Below are 27922 nucleotides of genomic sequence, written 5' to 3'. Positions count from 1 at the left end.
TAGGTCAATTATACTTCAAAAGCAAACTCAGAAAATGAGATGAGATTTGTGGTTACCAGAGGTGCAGAGTAGGGGGAGGGTGATTTGGATGAAGGCAGTCAAAATGTGCATCCTTCTGTTATAAGGTAAATAAGTGCTAGGGAGGGACTTAACATACAACATGATACATGTAATTAACTCTGCTGTTTATTATATATGAAAACTGTTAAGAGAGTAAATCCTAAAAAGTTCTCCTCACAAGAAAAACATTCTTTTTTCTATTTCTTTAATTTGTATCTGTATGAGATGATGGACATTCACATGTTCACTGAAGCTTAATTGTGATACTCACTTCATGATGTGTCTAAGTCAAAACATGATGCTATACATGTTACACTTAAACAGAGCTGTGTGTCAATTATATCTCAATAAAACTGGAAGAAAAAACTACTTTGAGGAATCTCACCATCCTGTTTATTCTGCCTCTAAAGAAAAAGAAATGTATGGAAAGAGATAATAGGAGTTGAGTAGGAAATTGAAGTTGCAAAATTCTGTGGCATAGTGATAATGATTTTTGATTGTTCAGTTTTTCTTTGCTATTTAATTGTATTTTTCTTGACAGAAACAAAAAGCATTTTTCATTGAAAAGTGCTCTGTTGGCAGCATGATTTCTGGGTCCACATAGAGGAAGAATGAGGTGGACAGAATGGTAGAAATTTTAGAAGGAAAGCATGTTTCCTCCTATGGGGAAAAGGGTAGGAGTAAGAAAAACATGTTTATTCTTGTTAAGTTTAAAATCTGATGTTGACCACATCATTGAAATGGCCTTACACTTTGTGTTGTGTATGGGTCTGTACAAAGTTTCTAGTTAATCTGAAAATTAATCCAGGAAGATCCCCTGGAGAAGGGCATGGCAACCCACTCCAGTATTCTTGCCTGGAGAATCCATGGACAGAGGAGCCTGGCGAGCTATCATCCATAGGGTTGCAAAGAGCTGGACATGACTGAAGTGACTTAGTAGCAGCAGCAATCTGAAAATAAGACATACATTATTTTTATACATTTTGAGATTTTAAAATTACATATTGCATTTAGTTTTTTTTAATGTAGACACCTTTAAAGTGGAATTTATGACAGTTTCACAGTTCATCGTGAAATGCTGTGTGTGTTTAGGAATAGTATAGCATTGTAAATCCAAATTTCAGATTAAATGTATAGCTGACCCTTGAACCATGCAAGGGTAGGGGGTAGGGGTGCTGCCCCTCAGAGTAGTCAAAAATCTACCTGTAACTTGGAGGCACCATTTGTATCCAAGATTTTGCATCTCTGGATTCAGCCAACCGGAATCATGTGGTACTGTAGTATTTAGTAAAAGCCACATGTGAGTGGACTCATGCATTTCAAACCTATGATGTTCAAGGGTCAACTGTGTATTTTTATCTAAATGTTTTGTATACATGTGGGTAAAGATCATTCACTTACTTACAGTTCTTCATTTCATAAATAAAGTCTGCATTTTCCAGTGCAGTTCAGTATTAAAGCTCAATTAACTTAGAGGCAATATCTGATGGTTTAGATTTTTTCCTTTTGAATCTTGGCTTGACCCAGGCTCGTACTGATTGAAAGCCCTGAGATGACCACCTGGTTATGGATGGCGGTTATAAAATGACGTGTTTGTCCATTTGCTTCTTTTTTTTTTTTTTTTGTCCATTTGCTTCTTGATGAGGTAATCATAGCCCTAGGAGCAGAAGCACATCATTTGAGTGACATTTTACTTCAAAAAATATATGTGATGTTTTCTATAAATCTGCTTTACAGAGTCATCTTATAAGAGTCCCAGGGACAGTACTTGGAGTAAGACCTGCTGTGTGTACGGTGATGAGATTGTAGTTTTAAACTCCTCCATTCTGTCTTACAGTTTAGGTGGCCTTCATCTGAAAACAGTAAAGCCGCATGGTCTCTATATATTTGGAGACCTAATGTCTAAGTGTTTTCCTGTCTTTGGCGTTTGTGTCACTCGCTCACAGTGTCTCATTTTGTAGAACCTTGGATGTCTCAATAACTCTATTCTAATTTAGTATCTTGTTTCAGTAGAGTATTGTGCTAAAGAGGCCACAGTCATAAGTGTTGATTCCATGCCAGTCAGCTTTTACAGTGAAGATTAATTTTCCTGTAGCTGCAACTGGTGTTTCAGAATTGGCTGATAATCTTTGACTACTTTTGTTCAAGTGTAGATGAGGCTATCTAACTCATTAACTGTATTGGAGAAAAATAAAACTGATGTCTATTGGGTGGAATTTTTCCAAATGTCCCAGGATAGTTTTTTTTTCCTGTGTGACGAAAAGCATTTCCTTTCATCTGTGGGTAACCTCCCACTAGAGCAAAATCTATGCATTATTTCCACAAACTTATTTCGATGTAAGTTCCTAGTGGATGGAGACACAAGTCTCCTGGTGCTTGTATCCCATCCTGGCATCCTCTTCGTGGCCAGGGAAGCTGTCAGCTTCTGGCTGCTCCAGCAGAAGACACTGGGCATTTCCTGGAATAGATGGCTGATGAGGGTCATCTCTTGTCACCTCTTTAACCTGATTTATTGCTTTCAAATTTTTTAATAAGGACATATTTTAAGGTCTGTCTGGGGACTGAGAGCTCTGATCATTCATGCAGTGAACTTTGAATAAGTTGGTAAGATTGACTGGACCCTATTATCATAATGGATGGTGACTATTTGACATTTACAGTGGTATGCTCCATTTGCACTAAAATAAATGAGTTTGTATTTAAAAATAATTGGCCAATCTGGTTTCCTATCAAACCTAAAATAGAGGTTATTTGTGTTCAAAGTTAAAACCTGAAAAAGTGCATGCAGATTTAGTGAAGATTTGCTGAATATGTCCATTGGTGGAATCCCATTCAACCTGATTGAATCGATCTTTAGCTTGAGAAAGAACAGGAATCCCGTCACTGTGCTGGGCGTACAGTCTTAAGTTGTTACCTTTTCTGAATGCATGAGGACTTATATTAAGTGCGTATTATTTGTCAGGCCTGTTGGCCTTCCTGCCTACTGACCTGCTTCTAGGTCAGGATGGCGGTTCTCCCCGCAGGGTCAGTGTTAATTCTAGCTTCTTTGCTTAGAGTTCTGATTTGTTCGGCTCTTCCAGGTAGAGACTCAGATCACTGGTACCCTTTGCTGCGCACGATACGTGTGGAAATGAGTCAGTGGAAAATTCACTTACTCATTGTGACCTACTTCTGTCTCTTGCGTTAAAGGTGTGCTAATTTGTCAAAAGCCATCTGTCCCCCTTCCAGAAACCCTTGCTTCATTGCAACTTTAACCCCTTAGCCTATAGATTCTTTCATAATATTTACAGTTGCCTAAATATGTTAATTATTCTGTTGTATATGCAGTCTGCTTTAGATTCAGCCCTAGAAGCCAGGGGTAGGATCTGACTTTGTATAGCTCTCAGTACATCCTGACCCACGATCTCTGCTTTCTAATGAAGATTCCTGGCTTTTGAGGAGAAACTGTAAAATGGTTAACTTTTACTAATTTAAGAAAGGAAGGTTTATTATGCCAGGGTTTGCTGGGATCAAGCTTCTCACCCATTTTCAGCAAAACTTTCCTTTTCTCAGTTTTATTAGCATATTCTTAGAGATTACTCATTTATCCAACAAGGTTTAATCAGCTTTTCTGTCAGGTGTTGTACTAGGGTCACAAAAACAGTAAGATGATTGCCTGCAGGAAGCTTACAATCCCTAGTAAAAGAACTCCATGTAGTCATTTTAGAGTAAACCAGTTTAAACATTGTTTTAACTGTGGGAAAGTGTTGAACATTCACTGTATGTAGAACTACACAGTCTATCGAATTCTCCAGGCCAGAATACTGGAGTGGGTAGCCATTCCCTTCTCCAGGGGATCTTCCCAACCCAGGGATTGAACCCAGGTCTCCCACATTGCAGGTGGATTTTTTACCAGCTGAGCCACCAGGGAAGAGAATATTCCATGCCAACACCCAGATTAGGATTACTTCTTACCTGACTTTGTTGCTTTCAGCGTTAGTCTTACTGCTCTCACTCTATGCAGTCACATATATCAGTATGTGAAATAGGGTATTTACCATCAAATTTCATGGAAATGGTGAAATAATTTATTGAGAATAATACGATTCTAAGCTCCAGAAAAAGAAGGCAATGTGTCTTATGTATTTTATTAAGCACAGATACAGAAACACACATATGTGTAGCAACTACAAACAACATATAGTAGCTCAGATTCATTGCTATTGACTTCATGTCCACTGTTGCACAAACTTCAAAGTATTAAAAGTAATAGACCATATGTACAATTTCAACATGATATATTTCAGTCCAGCATTGTCTAAGATAATCATTGTATGTCTTAGTATATAAATATTTTTTGCCTGAGTCTAACCATATTCTCAGGTTAAGACTGAACAGTCTTACTTAAAGTTAAAATATGGAGAAGTGAATGGAAACCAGCATTTGACGGGTAGAGTAGTATTTTTGAAACCTCTCTTGTTCTTGGCAGTTACTTAGTTTTTACTGTGAACAACTCACCCTTAAAAAAAGAAATTCACGCTGACTTGATAGCACTTTTTAAAAAGTGGCAGCTATTAACATTAAAATAATAAAGTAGAGTTTTGTTCTCTGCTCACTGTTGGAGTTGTGAGCACTGCTTTATTTGGATCTTAATTTCTCTGTGCTTTTTTCAGATTGTTGTAGATACCGCTCCTTTTTGGGGAAAACTCATAGAAAAGAAACTCAAGATCAGGCTGAGCTAGTTTGCTGTGATACATTGCAGCCTAGACATGGTGTTATATTCTAGAAAATGTTCTGTGCTTTTTCACCAAGAGATAGAAGCATCTGGGCAAAGTTGTGAATGAGGCAGTCAGTTCTCCAGTAACTGAGTGATGGTTAAGCAGTGTTCTAGTGCCGCAACAAAGATGTGAGGTGCCCTGTGAGTTTTGTCACAGTAGAATGGTCTAGATTTTGCTCTATGGATAAATTGATTGACTTTGACTCTACTGTGGAAAGACAGTTTGCTTGTTTTCATTTTCTCCTTACAGCGGTCACCTTTATCTTTGCTTTTGCAGCCATTTTCTATGATAAGCAAAATAAGTTTGTTTCGAAGGAAAATGTCAGTTTGTTGTCAAATAATATGACATGGTGGATCCTCAGCTACATACAGATTCATCGGGAGATGCACATAAACAATGATGTCTAAGAACAGGGTTTTACACACTATTGCCATTCTTTATAGGTGTACCCTCTTTATTTCTTTGGTTCTCAATGAAGGAGACCCTTCATGGTATTTTATTCTTCACACCAGAACACGTTTCCAATGGAGATTAGAAGATAAGCCTCAGTTGGCCAGGGACTTAAGTATACAATGTCTTATCTGGCTTTGTGCAATCTCTTCATTTAAAACCACTTACCTGAACGGCTTATATCTTTTGTTGTGGTGTCATCAGAAGCCACACCTGAGAATTTGGCATTATTCCTTGGAGCTTATTCAGATGTTTTCCTTTAAGCTGCTTTTTGTGTAAGATGTTGAAAATCTAATTATCCTGTCTGGGCCCTGAACTCCTAACCTGATTAAAATGGTCCCTGTCACCACAGAAGCATGGCATTTCTGCAGTCTCTGGAGGAGACTCGGAAGGGAAGTGAATGTGGTCAATGCCCAGTGACACTTGTGGGCATTTGGGTGGGGCTTGAGGCTTATGAAACAGTGATTGCAAAACCACAGGTCCCTCCACCCTCCCCGTGGTGCTGGATTCCTACTTTAGGTTTTCCTTCCATTGGTTCTGTGACCTTCCTAAGATCTCAGGCTGTGTAATAACGCGTGAAATGTCCCACATCACTAACGCCACTCCTAGAAGCTTTACACTTTATGCTTTCTTACCATGAGACAGTATGATTCTAGTTAGTTCAGCACTGCAGCTTCAGCTTTGCAGGTTTTCTGCAGATTGAATGTAAGACACTTAATATTCCAATGCAATGTGTAATAATTCCACTCGAATATAAATTCAATAATGAAATCTCTAAGAGGAGTGAATAGATTTAATGATAAATGCTGGGGAAAGATGATGTCTATAGAGTTCTTTGTTGTTTTAGGGTAGCTGGGTATGTCTACCACTATAGAAATCGTGTACACTGTGGATAATCTAAAAGGATAATCTTCATTAATGAGTGTATTCCTCTAACGCCAGGGGGGTGAATTTATAAGCAAAAGAAAGATTCCTCAGAAGGTCTGCTGATTTTGAGGGAACCCTTGTGATGACCTGCATTCACTTTCAAACCTCTGCAACTCCTGGGTTGTATGTGGGGCTATTATTGGCATTTTAAGTCAAGGAGACCTTATTCCTTCTGGCTTTGCCATTTGTTGAGCCGACGAAGCCTGCCAAAGTCTTAGCTGTGTCCTCCCCACATCATTAATAACTATTAGAGTTGGGTCCAGCCCAGCTTTGATTAGTACCACTGTGACTATGCAACCAGCAGCCATTGGATTGTAATTAAAGGGGCATAAACAGTTCCTGTCCTTAGAAAACTGGACGGTCAACATTCTGTGCTTTGTTTCTGTCTTCATGTTTTAAATCACATTTTGAGGAGGGCTGAGCCTTTGCTAAAATAATAAAATGTCATTTACTGATGGTTTCCTAAGAGAGACCTTACTGATATTTTGGGTTGCTATGAGTTAGGACTGGCTGGTACTTCCCAACCAAGGGGATTTGGTGTGCTGTTTTTTCTACTATAACTGTTGAGTTGTTTCTTTTCTTTTTTTATATCACTTTTTTGAGGTAGAGTTGACATACAAGAAACTGCGTATTTGATGTATACAGTTTGCTGGGTTTGCAGCAAATATGCACCCATGAAACCATCACCACAAAAAAATGAACTATGAATCCTGCAACCTCTAATCTGGAAAAAATATGTGTGTGTTATAAAGAAAAACAGATGATTTTGAAAAATACTGCTCACCATGATTAATGGAGAGCGGTAGAGAGTTGATGACAAAGTACCTATGACTGTGTCATTCACTGAGATACTAATTTGTGGTATTCTTTCTGCTGGGGCTTCCCTGGTGGCTTAGATGATAAGGAATCTGCCTGCAATGCAGGAGACCTGGATTCGATCCTGGGTCAGGAAGATCCCCTGGAGGAGGGCATGGCAACCCACTCCAGTATTATTGCCTGGAGAATTTCATGGACAGAAGAGCCTGGGGGGCTATACAGTCTATGGGAGTCGCAAAAAGTTGGACACGACCGAGTGACTGACACTTTCACTTCTTTCTTCAATGCCATAGTATAGCTTCTTGGCCTTTCTGAAATGGTCAAGTGGAAACCAGCAGGGACGTCCTACTCAGCTGTGTCACTTCTAGTTGAAGCCCACACGAAGTGGGGCGGCCTGGTCTGAGCTGGGATATGGGTGCACGAGATGCCTGTGCTGGGTGAGAACGTCTCTCGCTGACACTGGCAAAGCTACCGTGGCTCCTGCTCCTAACTCTGTCACTGGTGCCTCTTGAAGCCCTGCTTTGAAAAGAAGCGGACGCAGGTGCTGGCCACTCACACGGCCAGATTCACCCCCAGACGCATGTGCCTCCTCGCATTCCGGCCTTGGTCTCAGGGAAGCGCACCCCTGTCTTCTAGGCCTGGGCAGCCCCTCCCTGCCTTCTCCCTGTAGGAGCATCACTCTCAGCCTCTCGCATCCTTAGGGAACGACCACCTGGGGGAAACCTGCCTTCTGGCTCTTCCTAACTTCTGCCGCCACTGAATCCAAAACCTAGTAAAGACCTTCTAAGGCATAGGAGCCCACACTGTGAACACAAAGACTTCTTGGAATGAGGAAAGCATACCTTTCATCCCCTTCTAGGAGAAAGAATACCACGAATTAATATCTCAGTAAATGACCGTGTTATGGGGTACTTTGTCGTCACCCTCTGCCTCTCTCCATTCCTCCTGGAAACGGTCGGTGGTGAGCAGTGCGTTTAAAGGCTGTGTTGTTGTTTATAACACATACATATTTTTTTCCAGATTAAGAGGTTGCAGGGTTCATAGTTAATTATTTTGTGAACAAAAGTGCAAGGACACACACGTTTTCCCTTATTCCCACCACTGAGAAGTACTCACCATTATTATTTGTGTACATTTCCTTCCAGTCCATTTTCTTTGCTTTCTGTGTATTTTAAACATATTTGGTGTCAAGCTTTGGACCCTCCACTTTTCACCATTGTAAGCAAGCATTTTGGGAAAAATATCCCACCTTGTGGTTGTAGCAGAGCTTATTTAGCTACTTCATTCAGGGTTTTTAGGAGAATAAGACTGGTCACTTATTCTACATCATCCTTTGTTCTCTGCCATCTCAGGAAAAGGTCTAAAAAGATATATGTGTCTGGGGTGGGAGAGGGGAGGTGGTGTCTTAGCTTGGTTAGAAACAGGAACTTTCATAGAGAGGAGGCAGTTAATTCTAGGTGATTGTTAGTGATCTTAAGAGAGAAGTGAGTGGGTGAGCAGACAGCCTTTGTTGCAGGTCCCAGGCATCTGTCAGCCTCAGTCCTTGGACCTTCTGGAGACACCTTGTCTTCCCTCAATTCTGGACTTTTTGTCTATCGATGTCAGGCTACTGTGACTAGGGCAGAAGTAGGTCCTTATTGTGAGGGAGATTCTTTAAAATAACATGTTTCATTTAGTACATAAAAAGTGTTTGGAGGATGGAATGACCCAAAAATGAGCTGTCCTAAGAAAAGCAGCCAACCCTATTTCTATTTCTGAGTCTTATCAATTTTTAAAAAACATTTTTAAAAGGTTAGGGAAGTAGTTTTCTTCATTTCTCTACAAATTGATTAACTCCTTCACATAGTTGAGTTCGAGATTAATCTTGTTGGGCTAAAATCATATGTTACATGAAGAGGTAGAAAACTAATCAAAGTTCTTTTTCTGAAAGGAAGTTTTAGCAGTTGAAAAATGACTAATCTCTGAAGCGAGGCGGTAACAATGAGGATTAGGGGGATAGAGTTATTTATAATTAATATACCAGTAATTCTTCCTAACTTTGGGGCCAGACTCATTGCCAGTATATTTTTTTCAGCTAGAACGCAAATATTAATTATTGGTTCTACAGGTCTTTACTGCAATAAAACAATTAAGATTTTTTAAATGGAATTATGCTTTGGTTTAACAGTGTATTATGGACACATTACATAATCTTCCTGGGACCTCCCCTACCCACTCATTTCCTATTTCATATTTCTCAATGATAAAGTTGTGGCTATGTTAATAGTCTTTACTGTCTCTACTTACTTGAGAAAAATGCCTTAAACTAAGCAATAATTTGCCTACCTGGATAACTGAAAGCTTTCTTTAACAGTTGTGTTTCTAATTTAGGTGATTGTATGTTTATTTCATTTTGGTCTTTAGTCTTTTTGTTTTTAAACGTGACTGCCTAGTTTCTGTCAAACCTTGGGTAGGTCTTTTTTTTTTTTTTTTCTTAGTTCTTTCAAATACACAATGTCTCCTTGCTAAACAATGGAGCTATTTAAAAACTCAGGGAAATGTCTCCCTCCCCAGATTTCCTGATTGCAAACTCATAAGCACATCTTCTTTGGGGTCCTGGTAACTGTCCTCCCTCGGCCTGGGTCAGAAACTCTAAAAACTCTTGAGGGTTTTGGTGATGTGATCAAACTGCACATCAGAAAAACAAGTTGAGTTAAAACAAGAAAATCAAGTGGATGGCGGTGTTGTTGGAGGAGGGGAAGGAGGTAACTTTGTCTTATGAAACTGGTGATCCCCAGGTGCTAGTCCCCAGTTTGTAGAAAGGTGATAGGACCTATTGCTTACTGCTCATCTGCCGTTTAAATATTATTTTACAGTATTGATGCTTTCAGATGCAAAAGGCATAACCGAATGTGTGATTTTTTTTTTAAGTAAAATGAGACGCGGTTTTTGACATTTGAAGAACATCACAGTTTTTATTTATTTTTTAATTGAAGGATAATTGCTTTACAGAATTGTGTTGATTTCTGCCAAACATACAGCTTTGAGGTACTGTCCTTGAGGCTGATTGGCTAATAGCGCAGTGTTTTTGCTCCTTACTGTGTAATTGTGTGGGGGCTTCCCAGTGGCACTAGTGGTAAAGAACTCGCCTGCCAATGCAACTTAGGAGACTAGGGTTCAATCCCTGGGTCGGGAAGATCCCCTGGAGAAAGGCACGGCAACTCACTCCAGTATTCATGCCTGGAGAATCCAAAGGACCGGGGAGCCTGGTGGGCTACAGTCCATAGGATCGCAGAGAGTCACACTCACCTGAAGTGACTTACATGCACACATATCACCGGGTGAGTTCATAAACTCTGGGACCAAACAGTGTAGCTACTATCTGACAGCCAAGCAGAAAACACTCTTTGTTATATAAGTGAACCCTCCACTTTTATGATTATAATGTAAATGGAAATATGAGGTGGCCACAAAGCCAAAGGAGTGACTCACTTGGTAGCTAGCTATAGACAGATTTTATTTTGGGGATGGTTTAGCTTGTTGTTTTCATATGTATGTTGCCCTTTCAATAGGATTGAAGGTCTGTTTAGAAAAAAGATAAGCAAAAGTAACCAGGGGGAGAGTTCACATTCATTTCTTTCTTAGTGTCAATGATTTGTTTTCAGTAAGTTGAAGTGTCTTAATTCTACTCATGATATGCAATTTAATTTCAGATGGGCAGGTTACACTGGATCCTTTTCAATACAGAAATGTTACATAGTTGGGTGCCATCTCTCTCTACTTTGTTTTTTTTTTCTCTCTACTTTGAATTTCTACTTTGAAATGTTTTCCTGTGAAGGTCAGGGATTCCATAACTTTAATAAACAGGAGTCCAGGAACACAATGAAGAGAGATTCTCTGAGTCACTGCATGCAGGGAATGCAGAATGAGTTGAAGTGGGATGGCTGGTGAATGTGGTGAAGAGGCGGAGTGCCTGTGTTGTTCTGGAGCTCAGGGTACTTACTAATAAGGACCAAATTCCAGGCTGGGACGATGAGGTCACCTCTTTGAACACAAGGCTGGCCCTGTGAGAAATAGGTGGCCATGCCCATAAGAGGCAGGATGGTGATTTGAAGGTAGATGAAGCCAGCAGTAAACTTTTCCTTAGGAAATGACGCTTTCCTGGCACTCTGCCTTGTCTGAACTCCTGCCATAGTTTTAATGTAATTCACACAATTCAGTGAAACCTCTTTCCACAGTCACATTCTCATACATGCTCTCTCAGAGCCTGGGAGGTCTTTGGGAAGCAAGCATGGAGGAAGATGCAATTAGGAATTAGGGACTAACAGATACACACTGCTATCTATAAAATGGATACACAGCAAGGACCTACTGTATAGCACAGGTACCGATAGTAAATATCTTGTAATAACCTATTAGGACAAAGAATCTGAAAAAATATATATGTATAAAGTTGGCCAAAGAGTTCATTTGGGTTTTTCCACAAGATGTTATGGGATTGAATCACTTTGTTGTACACCTGAAGTTAACACAATATTATAAATCAACTATATTTTAATTTTAAAAAATAAGGGATGATGCTGGACCAAAGGATAGACATCCTGAAAGAATAGTGCAATATAAGAATCTAAGATTGAAAAAAAAAAAAGAATCTAAGATTGGGGAATCACAGGTTTATAGAAGTCATAAATATGTACATTTTATAATGTTGAGTTTGTTGTATTTTGAGATACATCATTTATAAATCCTTCTTTTTTAAAAAAGCTTATCTCAATATGGTCAATATATATAGTTTTAGATCTTCTGTTGGCTAAATTCACTTCCTAATGTATATTATAATATCCTCCTTTCCTCTAAAACCAGTACATACAAAGAGGCTTCACACCACAAAGTCTTGATTTCTGTATTCTCTAATCCTTAAAGGGGCTTCCCTGGTAAAGCGTAAAATCCTTAAAGAGTCAGATATCTAGACATAGAAAAAAAGGTAAAAAGCCAAGCCATGTTAACAAGGATATGATCCAGAAACTTGGATTTAATTTTAAAATCTTAACTAAGAAACAATTTAACAAAAGAGTATGAATCACACATGCTTAAACACAAGTCTCTTCCCTAGCTGTGTCTGGCTAAACCAGCTGGTTTGAGAAGGGATAAGGAGGAAGTGCCCGCTTGAAATGGATAATCTATGTGCCGGTTCGTTCATCTGCATTTGGACCCTCAAGAATACACTGCGGAGGAAGGAATGCCCAAATCGCGACATCTTACTTATCTGTCTTCTGTAAGCCTGATAACTGTGTATACAAATATGTGTGTGCGTGTGTGCTCAGTCATGTCCAATTCTTTGTGACCCCATGGGCTGTAGGCTGCCAGGCTCCTCTGTCCATGGGGTTTTCCAGGCAAGAATACTGGAGTGGGTTGCCATTTCCTTCTCCAGAGGATCTTCCTGACGCAAGAATCAAACCTGTGTCTCCTGAATTGCAGGCAGGTCCTTTACCACTGAGCCACCTGGGAAGCCCCTGTGTACAAATATATCACAGGATAACATGCATGCCCCGCTTGGTGACACTGGGGTGTCTGTCCACCTGGGTCAGGCTTTCTGCTCCTAGAAAAACTTCACAACCTGAGTATGAAGCTTATTAACTTGATCTACCTCGTCTATCTGACTGCCAGGCTACAGGCTCAAAAACCCGGTTTGTTGGTATCCCAAGAGTAGCCCCATGGTTACTGGGTCTGTGGTAGGCATGGGTCTATGGTTAGTAAGCCCACTGATTTATGTATAGGACCAGAAATGCTGAGACATTCATTTACAGGGAGGACAGATAACTGATATGGAGTTTAGGCTCTTCAAAGTTCTTATTCTTTGCTTTATAGACATTTCTACAAAATGGCTAAAAGCACAGGCTGTGAAGGCATACTGCCTGGGTTTGGATACCTGTCCTACCACTTACTAGCTGTGTGATCTTTGGCAAGTTTCTAAACTTCTCAGTTCTTCAGCTTTCAAGTCTGTAAGATGTGGAGAAATGTGTCTTACCTCAGGATTCTCATGCAGATTAAGCTGTTGCTTGGGGTGTATTAAAAGACATTTAGTCTAAGTTAGCAGTTGTCATTATTGTTCTTGTTATTCACTTTTGGGCAGACCTCTCCCTGAAGTAGTCAGAAGGTGGCTTGGGGGATATGGTAGCCGAGCAAGGCACGTTAGCTGGCTCACAAGACCCATGGCGTCGGGCAGAGGTGGATGGATGTGGGTGATTTTGAGAGTTGATCTGAAATGAAGTATGTGTTGGGTTCAGTCCCTTGCATGCCCTTCACCTGAAGGGTGCCGATTTGAAGCCCCTTGAGGCACAGTTGACTTGTGGTTCTGCAGTTTTTGTTTTTCTATATTTCTAAAGCTAATCAATCACCCTTCTTATTGTTACATTCTTTCTATAACTGTGTTAATATTTACATTTATTGTCAAGTCTGCTGCCTTGGAACCAGCCTCTTTAGCTCTTGCATAATTCATTGTATTGATTTTAGAAGTTAATTCTGTGGGCAATCTTGTGCGTCTTGTTCCCCAATCCTTGGGGGAAAAGCCTTAGTGTAACATTCTATATAGGAAAGCATGTATGCATGAGAGGCTGTATTGAAGAAAGAAAGACCAAAATGTTTTCTTTTTTCTTTTAAAAATTTGTATTTTACATTGGAGTGTAGCCAAGCACCAATGTTGTGATAGTTGCAGGTGGGCAGCGATGGGCCTCAGCCATAGCTGTACTTGTAACCATTCCCTCCCAAACTCCCCTGGCATTCAGGCTGTCACATAGCAAGCATTGAGCAGAGTTCCCTGTGTTATACAGTAGGACCTTGTTGGTTATCCATTTTAAATGTCACAAAATGCTTTCTTTTGACAGCTAATATTTATGAAGTACTCATTTTGCCAAACAGTGTGATACTTTCTTCACATGCGTTGTCTCATTTCGTTTCTACTTAACCCTCAGAGGTAGTTCAAATTTTTACCCCTAATCTACAGATCAGTAAATGACCTCAATTTAAAACCAGCTCTACCAATCAATGGCAAGTCCTTGTATTTTATAACCGTACTCTCCTAAGAAATAGACAGTCAGTGAAATCTTAAACCAAACTACCTTTTCCTTTGTGGAATGTGTAATACATAAGACGTAGTTAAGTGTATTTCTGTGTCTAATGTAGATATCTCTAACTTTGAATGTGCCCTGGTTGTGGGAGCCCACCTGACCTCCTTTCCTAAGCCTTATTTGCCACAAATTGGTGGTGCTGCCTTGGAAGTCATTACATCATCTTCCAGAGGTAAAATTCTGTGGCTCAGCCCACAAATGGCAAGAGCAAGGAGACTTCATTCATTACCCAAACTGAGTACTGAGCAATTTAAAGACCAGCATCTTCTGGTATCGCCCCAGCCCTCCTGTCTTTAGATACAGAATTGGTTCCTTGTGGCCAATTTCATCTTTGCAAGATGAGAGACTAAGAAAACATCAGTGGATGCAACTGAGGAAAAGACATCTGTCAAGTTAATTAAGGGAAAACATTCCCTTGACCTCTTGGTTTTTTTCTGTGCTTTTCATCAAGTTGGGCTATTCTTTCCTCCTTAGAGACCTGCTCTTCCTTTCACGTTGGCCATGAATAGTAGGGCACTCAACACTTAAGGATGGAAGGAACACGCGACTTATTTTAATATCCATTTGGCAGTTTTCCTGTTGTTTTTCCATTTAGGAAACATTTTCTTCCACTTGTGCCCATTATCACAGCTTTGACATTCCTGTCATTAGCAGAATGTCATTTTGCAAGATTCTGAGTTGGGCACAGCCAGCAACAAAACACACTGAACAGAAAGAGGCTGGCTCTTTGCCACCTGACGTTTCCCCGCAGAAAAGCACAAGTGGAGCTCAGATGAGGGCTTTCCATGTGTGTCTGTCTGTGTTCTGACTGTGGAGGCGCAGGAATCGGAGACGGTTCACTTGTGAGCAACGCATTGTGCCAAATTGCTGTAAATGCAAAATGCTTTCCAGTTGGAAAGGCGTTATACAGTCATGCTGTTCATTCTGGGCTTGACATAAATTTCTGTCAAGTGTCATAAAAGGAAATCCAGTGGTTACAGAAGTCAACTCCTCCTCCCTTTGTGTGAGTCAGATTGGAGTGGCCTCAGAATCCTCTGAGCCAAAAAGAGGGAACTGATTGTATGGGTCACGTTTAGCTTTGTGGCTAAATTACCCCACGAGAGTGAAGCATGGGCTTCCCTGATGGCTCAGATGGTAAAGAATCTGCTGGCAATGCAGGAGACCTGGGTTTGATCCCTGGGTCAGGAAGATCTGGGGAGGGGATAGCTACCCACTCCAGTATGCTTGCCTGGAGGATTCCATGGACAGAGAAGCCTGGCAGGCCCTGCAGTCCATGGGATAGGAAAAGAGTTGGATGCTACTGAGTGACCAACACTTTCACAGTGAAGCATATCCACCAAATTCAGTGTTTCTAGATGTAGTGAGTTAAACAGATTCAATTTATATATGGAGAACCTGGAGTGGGTAAAATAATATTGTATCAGTTCGACTGCTACATGTATGTTCAAATAAGATTTGAATATAAGAAAATCTTTCAATCCAGATTTATAGAACTGGTGACCATTTCTTTAAAGCCATAAAGCAGGAGGTACTAGGTACAGAGGAAAGAAGTTAATAGTAAAATTTTATTATAGTATTTCCAGAAAGGAGAATGGAACATTAGATTTAAGCTGTTGTATTTTCTCTGGTTTGGTGTTGCCACCACTTTTTTAGTGTGGGTTGTTTTTTTTTTTCGTTTGTTTGTTTTAATATCTTTGCATAACACTGGCCAACTGAGAAAAATGCAATACTATTAAAGTCATTAAAAGTAATCTTTCTACTTGGCTTTCTGCTGCTTAGTAAATAGAGTGTATCAAGTTATGACTTTTATGCGTACTGAATATGAAACATGGAAACTTTAAAAAAAATGTGTCATGTACATCCCCCACCCCCACAACACAAGAAGTTTAAAAGAACATTAGTTTGTATTTTGTTTATTTTTCCTTAACTCTCAAACATGTCTGTAGACTTATCTTTGGTCCGTGACCAAAGCTGTCCTGAGAACAGCCAAAGGCTTATGTGTCAGTCTCATAGCTGTTTGTTTTTATGACCCTTTACCCAGTTATAAAATTGGGGCCACCACCTCTGTCCCTCCCCTCGCTGACTCTCATTGCTTCTTTGATAGCCCAGTCAGAGGTCAGCCCAGCCAGGTGATAGAAGCACAGATTAGACCATAATTTTGAATGACTCCAGACAATATTTGACCAGATCAACCTTTGGAGCAGTCTACCAAGATACAGCACACGCTGTTCAACTCTCGACCTTAACCTGTGCAGCATTTTCTCCACACCCTCATCTCAAGTACAGTCTTTAGTATGTGTCTTTCATGAGGTTTAAGCTATTACACTCTATGTGACTACTCAAAAGTCCAGAATTCATCTCTCCATTGACTGTTCCAGCCTTTAAGTGTCATTGTTCAAATAGATGACCTGCCCTGTTGTCTGAGGATTCCTGGGGGACCTGAGTCTACGTATGTCCTATAACACATGCTGCAGATAAATTGCACTGCAAAAATTAACAGGTATTGAGAGCCTTCTCACTTTAATTATTTTTTACTTCTAACATTTTTAGCAGTTGGACTTAACATTACTACCATAAATCCCACATTATTACCAGCTCCTGCTTGACTTTGACCATCGTATTATGCCCCTCTCTTAACTCCACCGATTATCCCATTTTGTTTTATTCAGAGTGACATGTGTGTAGATTTTCTCAGTAAGATGTTTCACATCATATAAACCTGTCAGTTCTTTGTGTTTTCTCGGTTATACATGGCCGTGATCAAACTAGTAGAATTAACTGTAATATCATCTTGGGTCAGTTTAGTCTTATAGATTAGACTATGTGTGTCCTCCAAGTTAAATTAGAAACTTCTTAAAGGCAGGAACTATATTTAGTTATTCAAAAATATTTACTGAATCTGTATTCAAATCATTTTCATTTTCTATGTTTTTCTGGGTATCCAAAGAGATTTACTATGTATAAAATTCAATCTTTGACCTCAAGGAGCTTGTCCCCCATCTCCTAGACTATAAGCTCCAGGTGGAATCCCTGTTATGTTTACTGAATGAATGAGTGACCACAGAGTGGATGCTCTGCTTGCCAGGGTCAGTGGTGCAACATGGTGCATGTCAGCCCCACCCATCTGTCACCTGCTCACATAGGACATCAGAGCTCACCATGTCGGCCACACAGGGTTAGCTGGGTTCATGGGTCTTGCTTTGCAGTAGTCGCAAAATGGAATAATTAGGACCAAATTGGTTTAAAAAGTTTGCATCAGGCAGATCACTGAGTTTAAGGGGTTGTTTAGGGAAGACCTATGAAATGGAGGGACAGTTTGCCCTGTTGAGTGTACACTCTAAAATCCTGAGCTGATTGAGGTTTTCTCACACTTTAGATAGCAGCATATTTTTGTTTGTACATCTCTGCCAGATTCTGCCTAAGGATACAGTTATCTGTGAATCAGTCTTAGCTCTTCTTTTACACTTGAAACACTTTGAGAGTGTTTTCTTCATTTTCTTACTTCCCATAGTACTTGGTACATAGCAATAGACATTCCATAAATGTTTGTTGCATTGAATAGCATCTTGCCAATATCTGTATATTCAGCCATCTCTCTTCCCCTACAAAGACAGAAAGTTGGGCTAGATCTCACCAAGGGCTTATCTTAATGGATTAGATATATTTCTAAGAAGTACTGTGTATAGTAATACACACACACACGCATACATATTTCTCTTGATTTTCCTAAGAATGTTTGAAAGCATCAAGACCTATACCTTCCTCTGGGTATGTAATTAGCCCCAATTTTTTGCTCCTACCTGAAAACTGTATGAGCAGTCATTCCTTTCCCTGATAATTAATGTCTTTAAAGAGGACTTTTTCTACTAATGGAAAAGTTAAGTTCAAGTATCAAGCTGGTAACATCAGTACTAAGTGTTCATAATAATATACCCCAGAAAATGATAAGCTAGGTTATTGCACTGATGCCAGTATGCAGAGGCCTGACACTGTCTGCTCTGCCATCAACACAGTACTGGCTACCTGTTCTTTCTCCAGCCTTTCGGAGGCTGTATGAAAGAGCATGGCCCTCTCTCATACTTGCATTGAATCTTGGAGGTGATTTTTGGCATGGCTTTTTAAAATGAAATGCTGTATGTTAGAGTTGAGTCACGGAGATGAGAATGTACTACTACCCCTGCCCACCTGCTTTCTCCCTGGTTTCCCTCCCTCCTCCTCTGGTTTGATTGATTCTCTGAAAACAAAGGTCAAGTGATGTTCAAAACCTTCCAACAGCTTCCCTTTTCGCCCAGAGTAAAACCCATCTCAGTCCTGTGGCCTGCGAGCTGCCACAGTGGGCCCCATCCTCGGTCCATTGACCTTTTTGCTGCTCGTCTCTGACCAGCTCTGCTTCTCCAGTCTGGCCTGCTAGCTGGTCCTGGAGCCCTGCTGCCTCAGGGCCTTTGCTCTCACCGAAGGCTCACTCCCTCATCCTTCTGGTCTTCCTCAAATACCACCTTCCCAGTGCAGCTTTTCCTAACCACCTGTTTAACACTGTGATTTCCCATCTCCACTCTCCATGCCCTACTGTCTGCGTCATTTTTCTCTGTCGCCATCTCTCATACTACAAATGTCATCACTGTCTCCAATCCTAGGTTGCTAATTTATGGTGCTTATTATCTTCTTCCTCTCTAGAGAACAGAGTGATATTTGTTTGTTTAGAATAGATGTTGCTCAGTCGCTAAGTCTTGTCGACTCTTTGTGACCCCATGAACTGCAGCACGCCAGGCTTCCCTGTGCTTCACTGTCTCCCAGAATTTGCCTAAAACTCATGTTCCTTGAGTCGGTGATGCCATCCAACCATATCATCCTCTAGTCACCCGTTTCTTTTCCTGGCCTCAATCTTTCCCAGCATCAGGGTCTTTTCCAGTGAATTGGCCCTTTGTATCAGGTGGCCAGAGTATTGGAGCTTTAGCTTGAGCATCAATGCTTCCAGTGAATATTCAGGACTGGTTTCCTTTAGGATGGACTGGTTGGATATCCTCACTGTCCAAGAGACTCTCAAGAGTCTTCTCCAACACCACAGTTCAAAAGCATCAATTCTTTGCCACTCAGCCTTCTTTACGGTCCAGCTCTCACATCCACACATGACTACTGGATAAAAACCATAGCTTTGACTAGATAGACCTTTGTTGGAAAAGTATCTCTGTTTTTTAATATGCTGCCTAGGTTTGTCGTAGCTTTTCTTTCAAGGAGCAAGCGTCTTTTAATTTTGTGGTTGCAGTCACTATCTGCAGTGATTTTGGAGCCCAAAATAGTTAAGAATAGTATCTAGCATGTATTAGGGACTCAGAAAGTAATTTGTTGGATGACTTCATGGAAGCTTGGTTGGAGCCTTAATTTCACAGGGCATAGGGAAGATTTTAACAGTGTCTTAACTTTACCTCGGGCTTCCCTGGTACCTTAGCTGTGAAACAATCTGCCTGCAATGCAGGAGACCTTGGTTCGATCCCTGGATTGGGAAGATCCCCTGGAGGAGGGATAGGCTACCCACTCCAGTATTCTGGGGCTTCCTTGGTGGCTCAGATTGTAAAGATTCCACCTGCAATGCAGGAAACCCAGGTTCAGTCCCTGGATTGGGAAGATCCCCTGGAGAAGGGAATGGCTACCCACTCCAGTATTCTTTCCTGGAGAATTCCATGGACAGAGGACCCTGGCCGGCTACAGTCCATGGGGTCACAAAGAGTCAGACATGTCTGAGTGACTTTCACTTAACTTTACCTAAATAACAGAGTCTATCACAGAGTCAGGAATATTAATGCTTTGCTCCCTGTTGCCTTCTCGGGGGGACTAGAGCTTATCCAGCTGGCTACCAGCTATGGCCTTGTTGTGCTGTCCAGGAAAAGGGGTAGAGCTGTAGACTTGAAGTAGCCCAGGGGAAGGGCAGATTGATTTACATACGAGAGACAAAAAGTTATTTCCGGTGAAGGCAATAGTATGAAGGCAGACATGGAGAGAAGGGCGTGGCAGCATCTGAAGGAATTAAGGATATGAGGGAGAAGTGTCCAGAGAAAATTGTAGGAAGATTTACTTTCTGTTGCATGTAAAATTTTTCTTTCAAATTTAGTCTCAAAGATACTTTTCAAGACTTTTTTGCAATCAGATTTGCCAATACATAGAGGCCTAGATACTTAAGGTTGCACAAAGAAAAAAAGAAATGTCCATGATATATATAATTTTAGTGAACTTAAGAATCCTAAAATCTGCTTCAAATGAATAATCTGAAAAAAGCATGAATTAAACCAGTCTTTATGTTGCCATGGGTAAATCTCAAAAATATAATGTTGAGTGAAAAAATTAAGTTATAGAATATCTTTAAGATATAGTTTGTGCTAAAGTACAGTTTATCCAAAAAGTCAAAAACATGACGGTCATACAAATATAAAGTAAATGTGTCAAAGATTTAATTTGCTTATTAATAAGGACAACAATAAGAGATTTTGAAAACCATATATATATATATATGTGAATAAATATGTTAAAATATATATGACATTATATATATATTTTAATAAAAATAATGAAATAAAATTTGACAACAGATACAAAACTAGTCAATATCCTGTAAGACAATGATATTAAATGTTTGAGGTCACTTTTTATGGGTGGTTATTAACTGTATTTGTACTAGACAAAGTTCATTTATGTGTAGTAAATGAATTTACTAGACATTTTATGGTCTAGTAATGTGGACAAGAATCACTTGTGTTACTGCTGATTTTCTCCGACTGAACTCCAACCCCTACAGAGTTTTAAGGTAGCCTAGTCACGAGAAAGACAGTGAAAGGTGTCCACCTGATAGAACCAGATAATCTCTTGGGGGTTCATTGCACTAAGCCTTCCCAGCTACTGAAAGGAAAGCCATTCATCTCTTTTGCACAATTCCAAGTCTTTGTCAGTTTTTCCTGATACATGGCACCAGTAGTGAAAATACAGATGCATACACAAATGTTGTTAGGTATTTGTATATGTATATGAAAGTACCAAGAATGGATGGGAAAGCTACCAGCCACAGTTCTTTTAGAACTGCCTGGTTGGGGAGCGAAAAATTCATGTGGATGTTTTGGATGGCAAAATGTACATTTCCTTCTGTATCTTTAGTATATATGTGTAATATTTACTAAATACTAGGATAAATATCACAAAATGATAGCATTGTTATTCTAGGTGGTAGGAAGTGTTTGGTTATTTTTTTTTTTGTATTTTCGATATTTTTCAGATTTCATAAACCAAACAAAAACAGGTAATGACTCCCCTGATCTGGTGCAGCCCCTTCATTGTAAAGATAAGGAAACAGAAGCTTGCCTGTTTTATAATGTGTTCTCGTAATATACCACATTAAGTGGATAATTTCTGCCTTCTGGTCATACCCAGTTTCCTCTACTTCTGCCTTCCTCTTTGTTTAAGGAATATTCAGTGTCCGATTCTATTAAGGTATCAGAGTATAGTTAACAGATGTTCACATTCAGTACAGCTTTGGTCTGTAATTGGCCTCCTGTGCAAATTTATCAAATTTTTCATCAAGATGAATTAATAAATGATAGCCTAGCTGTTCGGAATTCCCGGGGCTCTTCCCAGGCGGTCCCCTGCCCCGCAGCCGTGGTCAGTCCTCTGTCTTACTGAGTGTTGACCTTTCCCGTCAGCGGCGACCGTTAGAAATGACTGCCTGTGGGGGCTTCGCTTTCTCGGCTTGTCTCGCCGCCGGTAGACCCGATCAGTATTCATGTCCCCGGATGATTGTAATTTAAAATTAAGCATCATTTCAGCCACTCAGAGCTGTTGCAGAAGGCCACCGCCTGCTGGGCCTCAGCTTTTATAGCCCTGTCAGAGGATAATTAACTGGTTCCTCTGCCAGGAGAGATGCGACAGATCCAGGTGTGAGACGTGTACAGGTCCCTCCAGACCCTTCACGGGGAGCTCTGAGCAGAAGGACAGTCTGGGCAGAGACAGAATGTGGGTCCTCGGGACCGAAAGTCCCTACAGCGCGTTCCCTTCCCTCGTGGCCCTTTGTCCCTCACTCTGACTGAGGCCTGACGTACACGGTAGAACGCATGGTTTCTCTCTCTCTGTTCCTGACGAACGAAGGCGCTGTTGGCAGGCGCGGGAAGGTTGAGGAGCTCCTTGTGAAACTGCCCTGGTGAGCTCAGGGGGCAGGTGGCGGCAGCCTGTGTGATCCTCCGGTCACCAGCCTGAGCCAAAACACCACGCTGACAAGGAAACACTTCCCGGCGGTGGCCTCCCGTCACGCTCCAGGGTGCCCGTCCGGCTGTGGCCGTCTTCTCGCAGAGGTGCCTTGCCTCGCAGCCCGCAGGGGCTCGACAGGCCTACTCACTTGGAAGGACTGTCACCGCCTTTCCACCTTCCGTTCTTCTCAGATCCCAGGTTCATGGTCAACAGTGATCGTCCCTTGGGCGTGTGTGTGTTGTCTCTCAGCAGGTGGGTCTTTGCAGGGAGGAACCAGAGGAATGAGGTAATAAGGAAGGCTCACTTGGCACCGTCAGCCCCTGTTCTAGTCCACTGTTTACCTTTGCTGTTGTCTCCAGTTGTCTTCTTGGGCTAAATTCAGATTTTGCAAGAATCTGTGCCATTGTGTCACCTTGCCAGATGAGAGGAAAAACTGAGCGTGCTGTCCATAGGCAGTGCCCCATGCGGTTTTTTCAGCTGGGTGTCCTGAGGAGAGGCAGGTACTTTGTGGGCAGTGGCTATTCTTGGCTTTGGCTCTAAGAACCAAGTACTGTCAGGGTGGATGATTTCCATTTCTTCTTAAAAAATGAAATAAAGAGATTGTATTTTGGGAATGGATAGCTAGAACTTGAATTCATAATGGTTCTTTTTTTCTTTTCTTTTTTTCATTTATTTTTATTAGTTGGAGGCTAATTACTTTACAGTATTGTAGTGGGTTTTGTCATACATTGACATGAATAAGCCATGGATTTACATGTATTCCCCATCCCAATCCCCCCTCCCACCTCCCTCTCTACCCGATCCCTCTGAGTCTTCCCAGTGCATCAGGCTCAAGCACTTGTCTCATGCATCCAACCTGGGCTGGTGATCTGTTTCACTATAGATAATATACATGTTTGAATGCTGTTCTCTCGAAACATCCCACCCTCGCCTTCTCCCACAGAGTCCAAAAGTCTGTACATCTGTGTCTCTTTTTCTGTTTTGCATATAGGGTTATCATTACCCATAATGGTTCTTTAGTTTCACTTTTGCAATCAAATACCTTTAAGATTCCTAAGGCTGAACTGGAGATAACTCTTTACAAGTTCAAACAGTTAGAAGAGGGTAAATTTTCAGCTAAGATATTCCTGCTACAGTAGGAATGATGTTTGTATTTTACCTGGTAGGATGGCACCTGTTTTTCCCCTTTGACAGGACTTGAGAAAAAGCAAGCGTGGTTCAACTTAGTTGTGCTGGTGAGAGAAAAGGGACCTTGATTTTGCTCAAGTGGTGATGTCTCCACTGCTTCATCACTTTAAGGGTTAAATGAGAATGATGTGGTCACCAGGTACAGGGGAGCCTGCCTCACACTTGCTAGCCATGAGCTCCTCCCTTTCATCAGGAAAAGAGTGTGATGCCTGGATAAATAAATAATGACAACAGAGGTCAGTTCAGCGTTTTGCACCAGTGTCATTATTAATGCAGGGAGTGCCAGGTGCTGTGGCAGTCTAGGTGGTAAATATTCAGGTCCTGTCTACTAGGAGTGCTCTTGTTTTGGGGTTAAAGGCAGATTTTAATTCATTTATTGGGAATCAGGTACTTAGAATAATAAGTGACTCTCAGAGATACCAGAAGTAGGTGGCAATGAGATTGGATGACCACCCTCCTCTCCAACTTTGAAAAGTTAGGTACAGAATATCTCAATAGGGTTCAGTATTTTTAAAGTATATATATACACGCACATATACTTAATATATGGAGAAGGAAATGGCAACCCACTCCAGTATTCTTGCCTGGAGAATCCCATGGACAGAGGAGCCTGGCAGGCTATAGTCTGTGGGGTCGCAAGAGTCGGACGTGACTAAACCACCACCCCACTCACATACACTTAATATATACATATACTTGAGATACATGGGTTTCCCTAGTGGCTTAGAATGTAATCTGCCTGGAGTGCAGGAGACCTGGGTTAGATTCCTGGGTCAGGAAGATCTTCTGGAGAAGGGAATGGCAACTCACTCCAGTGTCCTTGCCTGGAAAATTCCATGGGCAGAGAAACCTGGTGGGCTACAGTCCATGGGATCTTAAAGAGTCAGACATGACTGAGCGACTAATACTTTCATATATATGTGTGTATATATATACACATATATACATACATATATCCATATATACATACATATACAAGATCTAGGGGCTTTAAGGTTAAATATAGTGTAAAATATGCCTCATTACCCTTAAAAATATTAGCAACAAATAAGTTCATTTGAGAGGCCAAGACCCTATTTTGTGAGTGTAGAGATTTGTGTACATATCTAAATTCCTGCCTTGAGCTATGTTTTGTAAAGTCTAGTTTTCCATTGCTGAGGAACTTTTCATGTTTAAAAGCTTCATGTTTGATTTTGAGAGATTCAAAAATTTTACTTCTCTCTCTAGCTTCATGCTAAAGATCAATACAGAGGATAGAGAAGACAACCTCAGTTTTGATTGTTCATCACATCTGTCAATAAGACATGCCTCAACTATTTAAGGATTTGTGTAACACAATACCAGTGTCTTCATGGTGAACTGTTCAAATTCTGAGGCAGCTTGTTTTCAACTTCCTCTAACTTGCTCTTGTGTTATTAGGTAAAGAATCCTATTTTTCTTCATCCTTAATTACATTCACAATCATAGATTTGTAAAGATTACAAATCTTTTTAGACAGTGGGCAAACATGGGATGAATGTAATATAAACTTAGTTCTTATTTTTATATTTTATATTGACCACACAAGTGGATGGTTCACTTGTTAAATTGTGTCTGACTCTTTGCAACCCCAAGGAGTATAGCACACCAGCCAGGCTCCTCTGCCCTCCAGTGTCTCCGAGAGTTTGCTCAAATTCATATCCATTGAGTCAGTGACGCTATCTAACCATCTCATCCTCTGCCGCCCCCTTCTCATTTGCCTTCAGTCTTTCCCAGCATCAGGGTCTTTTCCAATGAGTCGGCTCTTTGCATCAGGTGACCAAAGTACTGGAGCTTCAGCTTCAACATCAGCCCTTCCAATAAATATTCAGGGTTGATTTCGCTTAGTATTGACTGGTTTGAGGAGAAACAAGTAGATGGCATCATTTTAGTCAGACATTTCTTTTTGAGACTTTTTTTTTTAAATCACATTTTTGAAATCAGTACTTTTTCAATATCCATTTATTCTGGTAGACTTTCAGTAAATCATACAATTGTGAGAATTTTTGTTTGTGTTTTTCTTTGTTTTAGATACAAATTGTTGGCTACTTTCTTGCTGTGGTACTGGACTAGTTATATTCTGTGTCTTAGGAAAATTTAATTTAAATGTTTTTAAGAAATATCATTTTCTAAATTTTAAGTCAGCATACTTCACTAATATCCCTATGTAAATATTCATTAGATTACTGTTTCTATTGATATATTGATATCAGTAGATATCAATTGATAGATATTTCTTCATTTAATTTATATGTGTATAAATTAATAATTGAATGTCAATAAAAAATTTACATAAATGATTTAGATAAAATACTAAATGTAAAAAATAACACATATCCATTTTTATGTAAGTTAGCCTGTGTTTTTCCCAGTTTGCTCAAATTAGCAAATAACTTTGGTGAGAGTTCCAGGATATAGATCTTTCATTTATAATTTCTTATTAGCTTTAGCAAGTTGATATATTTAATATCCCTATTTTAAAATGAAAGATGTTAATTTGAATTGACATAAAATACAGTGTAAAAAATATTTCTTTAAAAAACAAGCACATGATCTGACTTGATTATGAATTTGTTAATAGGTCAGATAATGATTCTTGATAGATGAGTTGATAATACCACATTCCACCTTCATAATTAAGTATCAAGGGTCTATTCTTATGCAACAACTTCTTTAAGGCTGAGTAAACATGATCTTAATTAAACACATAGATAATGCTGAGGGCTGTTGATTGCTCCAGTAAGGAAAGTAAAATGATGTAGCCTGACCTTAAGAAATTATAAATATGAGAATGTTGACGAATGATAATAGGTAGCAAACATCTAAAAGAGAGGATTGGTTCCCCAAGTCAATATTGTGGAAAGAAATTTGGTTTGGTTTTGAAATGTGTTATTCAGAAGTATTGAGAAATGTTTCTTTCATATATTTTATACAAACTCTCAAATATGTCCGCCATATGTTATTTAGAAGTAGGTGAAAATTCCTGTTTAAAGAGTACTGTAACAGAGATATATTCTGAATTAAGAAGAAATTACAATAAATCTGTAATGGTGGTTAAGGGCAGCTCTAGTGTAGGAGGATGGAATTACAGTGAACCTTATAAGTGAATTCAATGAGGTAACCTGCTGGTTTTTATTATCCTTTTCTAACCATGGCTATGATGTAGCAGTCTGTGCTGCAGAAAAGCAAAGGAAAGTAAGATAATATCCACTTCATCATCAACTATTGTGTTATGCTCTAAGGCTTGGGAACGTTACTTTGGAGTCAAATTAACCATTTTATAACTTTCTAGTATCAGAAACAGGAAAAAAATAGTGGACCTGTAGTTGTTGCCCTGTGCATATATGTAGCAATTTATTTCTACTCACTGGGTACCAGGATAAAAAACAGTAGGTAATGTGCCTCTGAGAAAAGGCCTTCATTGTTATTTTAATACAAACTGAAATCTGTTTTTATGATTCCCAAAATATTTATTTTAATAAGGAATTTGAGTATGGTATGAAGATGAAAAATGAATGAGTAGTGAAATATTGTACATGTATCTTAGGTATCAGCTGTTTTATTGACAAAAGGCACAAGTATGAAATTTGTCTAAATAATTAGATTTTTAATTAGTGCATCATTGTAAGATTAATGTCATTGCGCTTCATTGCATGTAATTTTGTATTAGAAATTTCATGTCAACAAAGCTGCTACCTGTGGTTTGCTGATTTGAATCCTTATCACTTGTGTGTATGGCATGTTACATATTTGCAGTCAAGAGCCGAAAGAAGGCATTTGATTATAACTTCACTGGTGGTGAAGAATATTGATTGTGTTCTATATGATATGAATATATTATGTTTTCTACTATTCAGGAAACAACCACCTTTCAAATATTAGTGACTGCATATTGCAAAAATTTTAGAAGTAACATGAGCAGATAGATTGTTCAGTCTAAGCTATGTCTACTCTGAACATACTTGAACATTATGGATGCTAGGTTCTCTTGTTTTTTAAACTGTTTTTCCTTTCCTTTTGACAGTTGCCGAACCAGCAACCGGAAAAGCTTGATAGGCAATGGACAGTCCCCAGCATTGCCTCGGCCCCACTCACCTCTTTCTGCTCATGCAGGTAATGAATTACTTTGAGTTCTGTTTTACTTATTCTTGTAGTTTTGTTTGTTTTTTCTTGCTAGTTTTTAAAAGCTGGGCATTTTGAATTTTGGATGTGTCTCCACACCTTGTTATCTTGGTTTCTCTATTGCTTTATCACTAAGTTGTTCTTTTTGAGAAGTCAGCCCATCCTCTCTTTGAGCACGTGAGCTCTGAAAGTGAGAATTCCTTTTTATTCCTCACGAGGTCTTATTTCAGTTTTTTTTTTTTTTTTTCGTGTCTA

The 27922-nt window shown here is 39.9% G+C and overlaps 1 protein-coding gene across 3 annotated transcripts in view; it reads left to right on the top strand.

Annotated features, from left to right (window-relative positions):
- Positions 1-27922, top strand: part of LOC133046716 (microtubule-associated serine/threonine-protein kinase 4-like) — a 366008-nt gene that overhangs the window by 215254 nt on the left and 122832 nt on the right. For all 3 annotated transcript variants that reach the window (XM_061129642.1, XM_061129643.1, XM_061129644.1), the window contains one exon: positions 27570-27658. In XM_061129642.1, coding sequence (XP_060985625.1) covers positions 27570-27658 — 89 coding nt within the window. The remainder of the gene's footprint in view (positions 1-27569; positions 27659-27922) is intronic.

This window comes from Dama dama, chromosome 25 (assembly GCF_033118175.1).
Source record: "Dama dama isolate Ldn47 chromosome 25, ASM3311817v1, whole genome shotgun sequence".
Lineage (NCBI taxonomy): Eukaryota > Metazoa > Chordata > Mammalia > Artiodactyla > Cervidae > Dama > Dama dama.
This window is presented reverse-complemented; position numbering and strand designations above follow the sequence as displayed.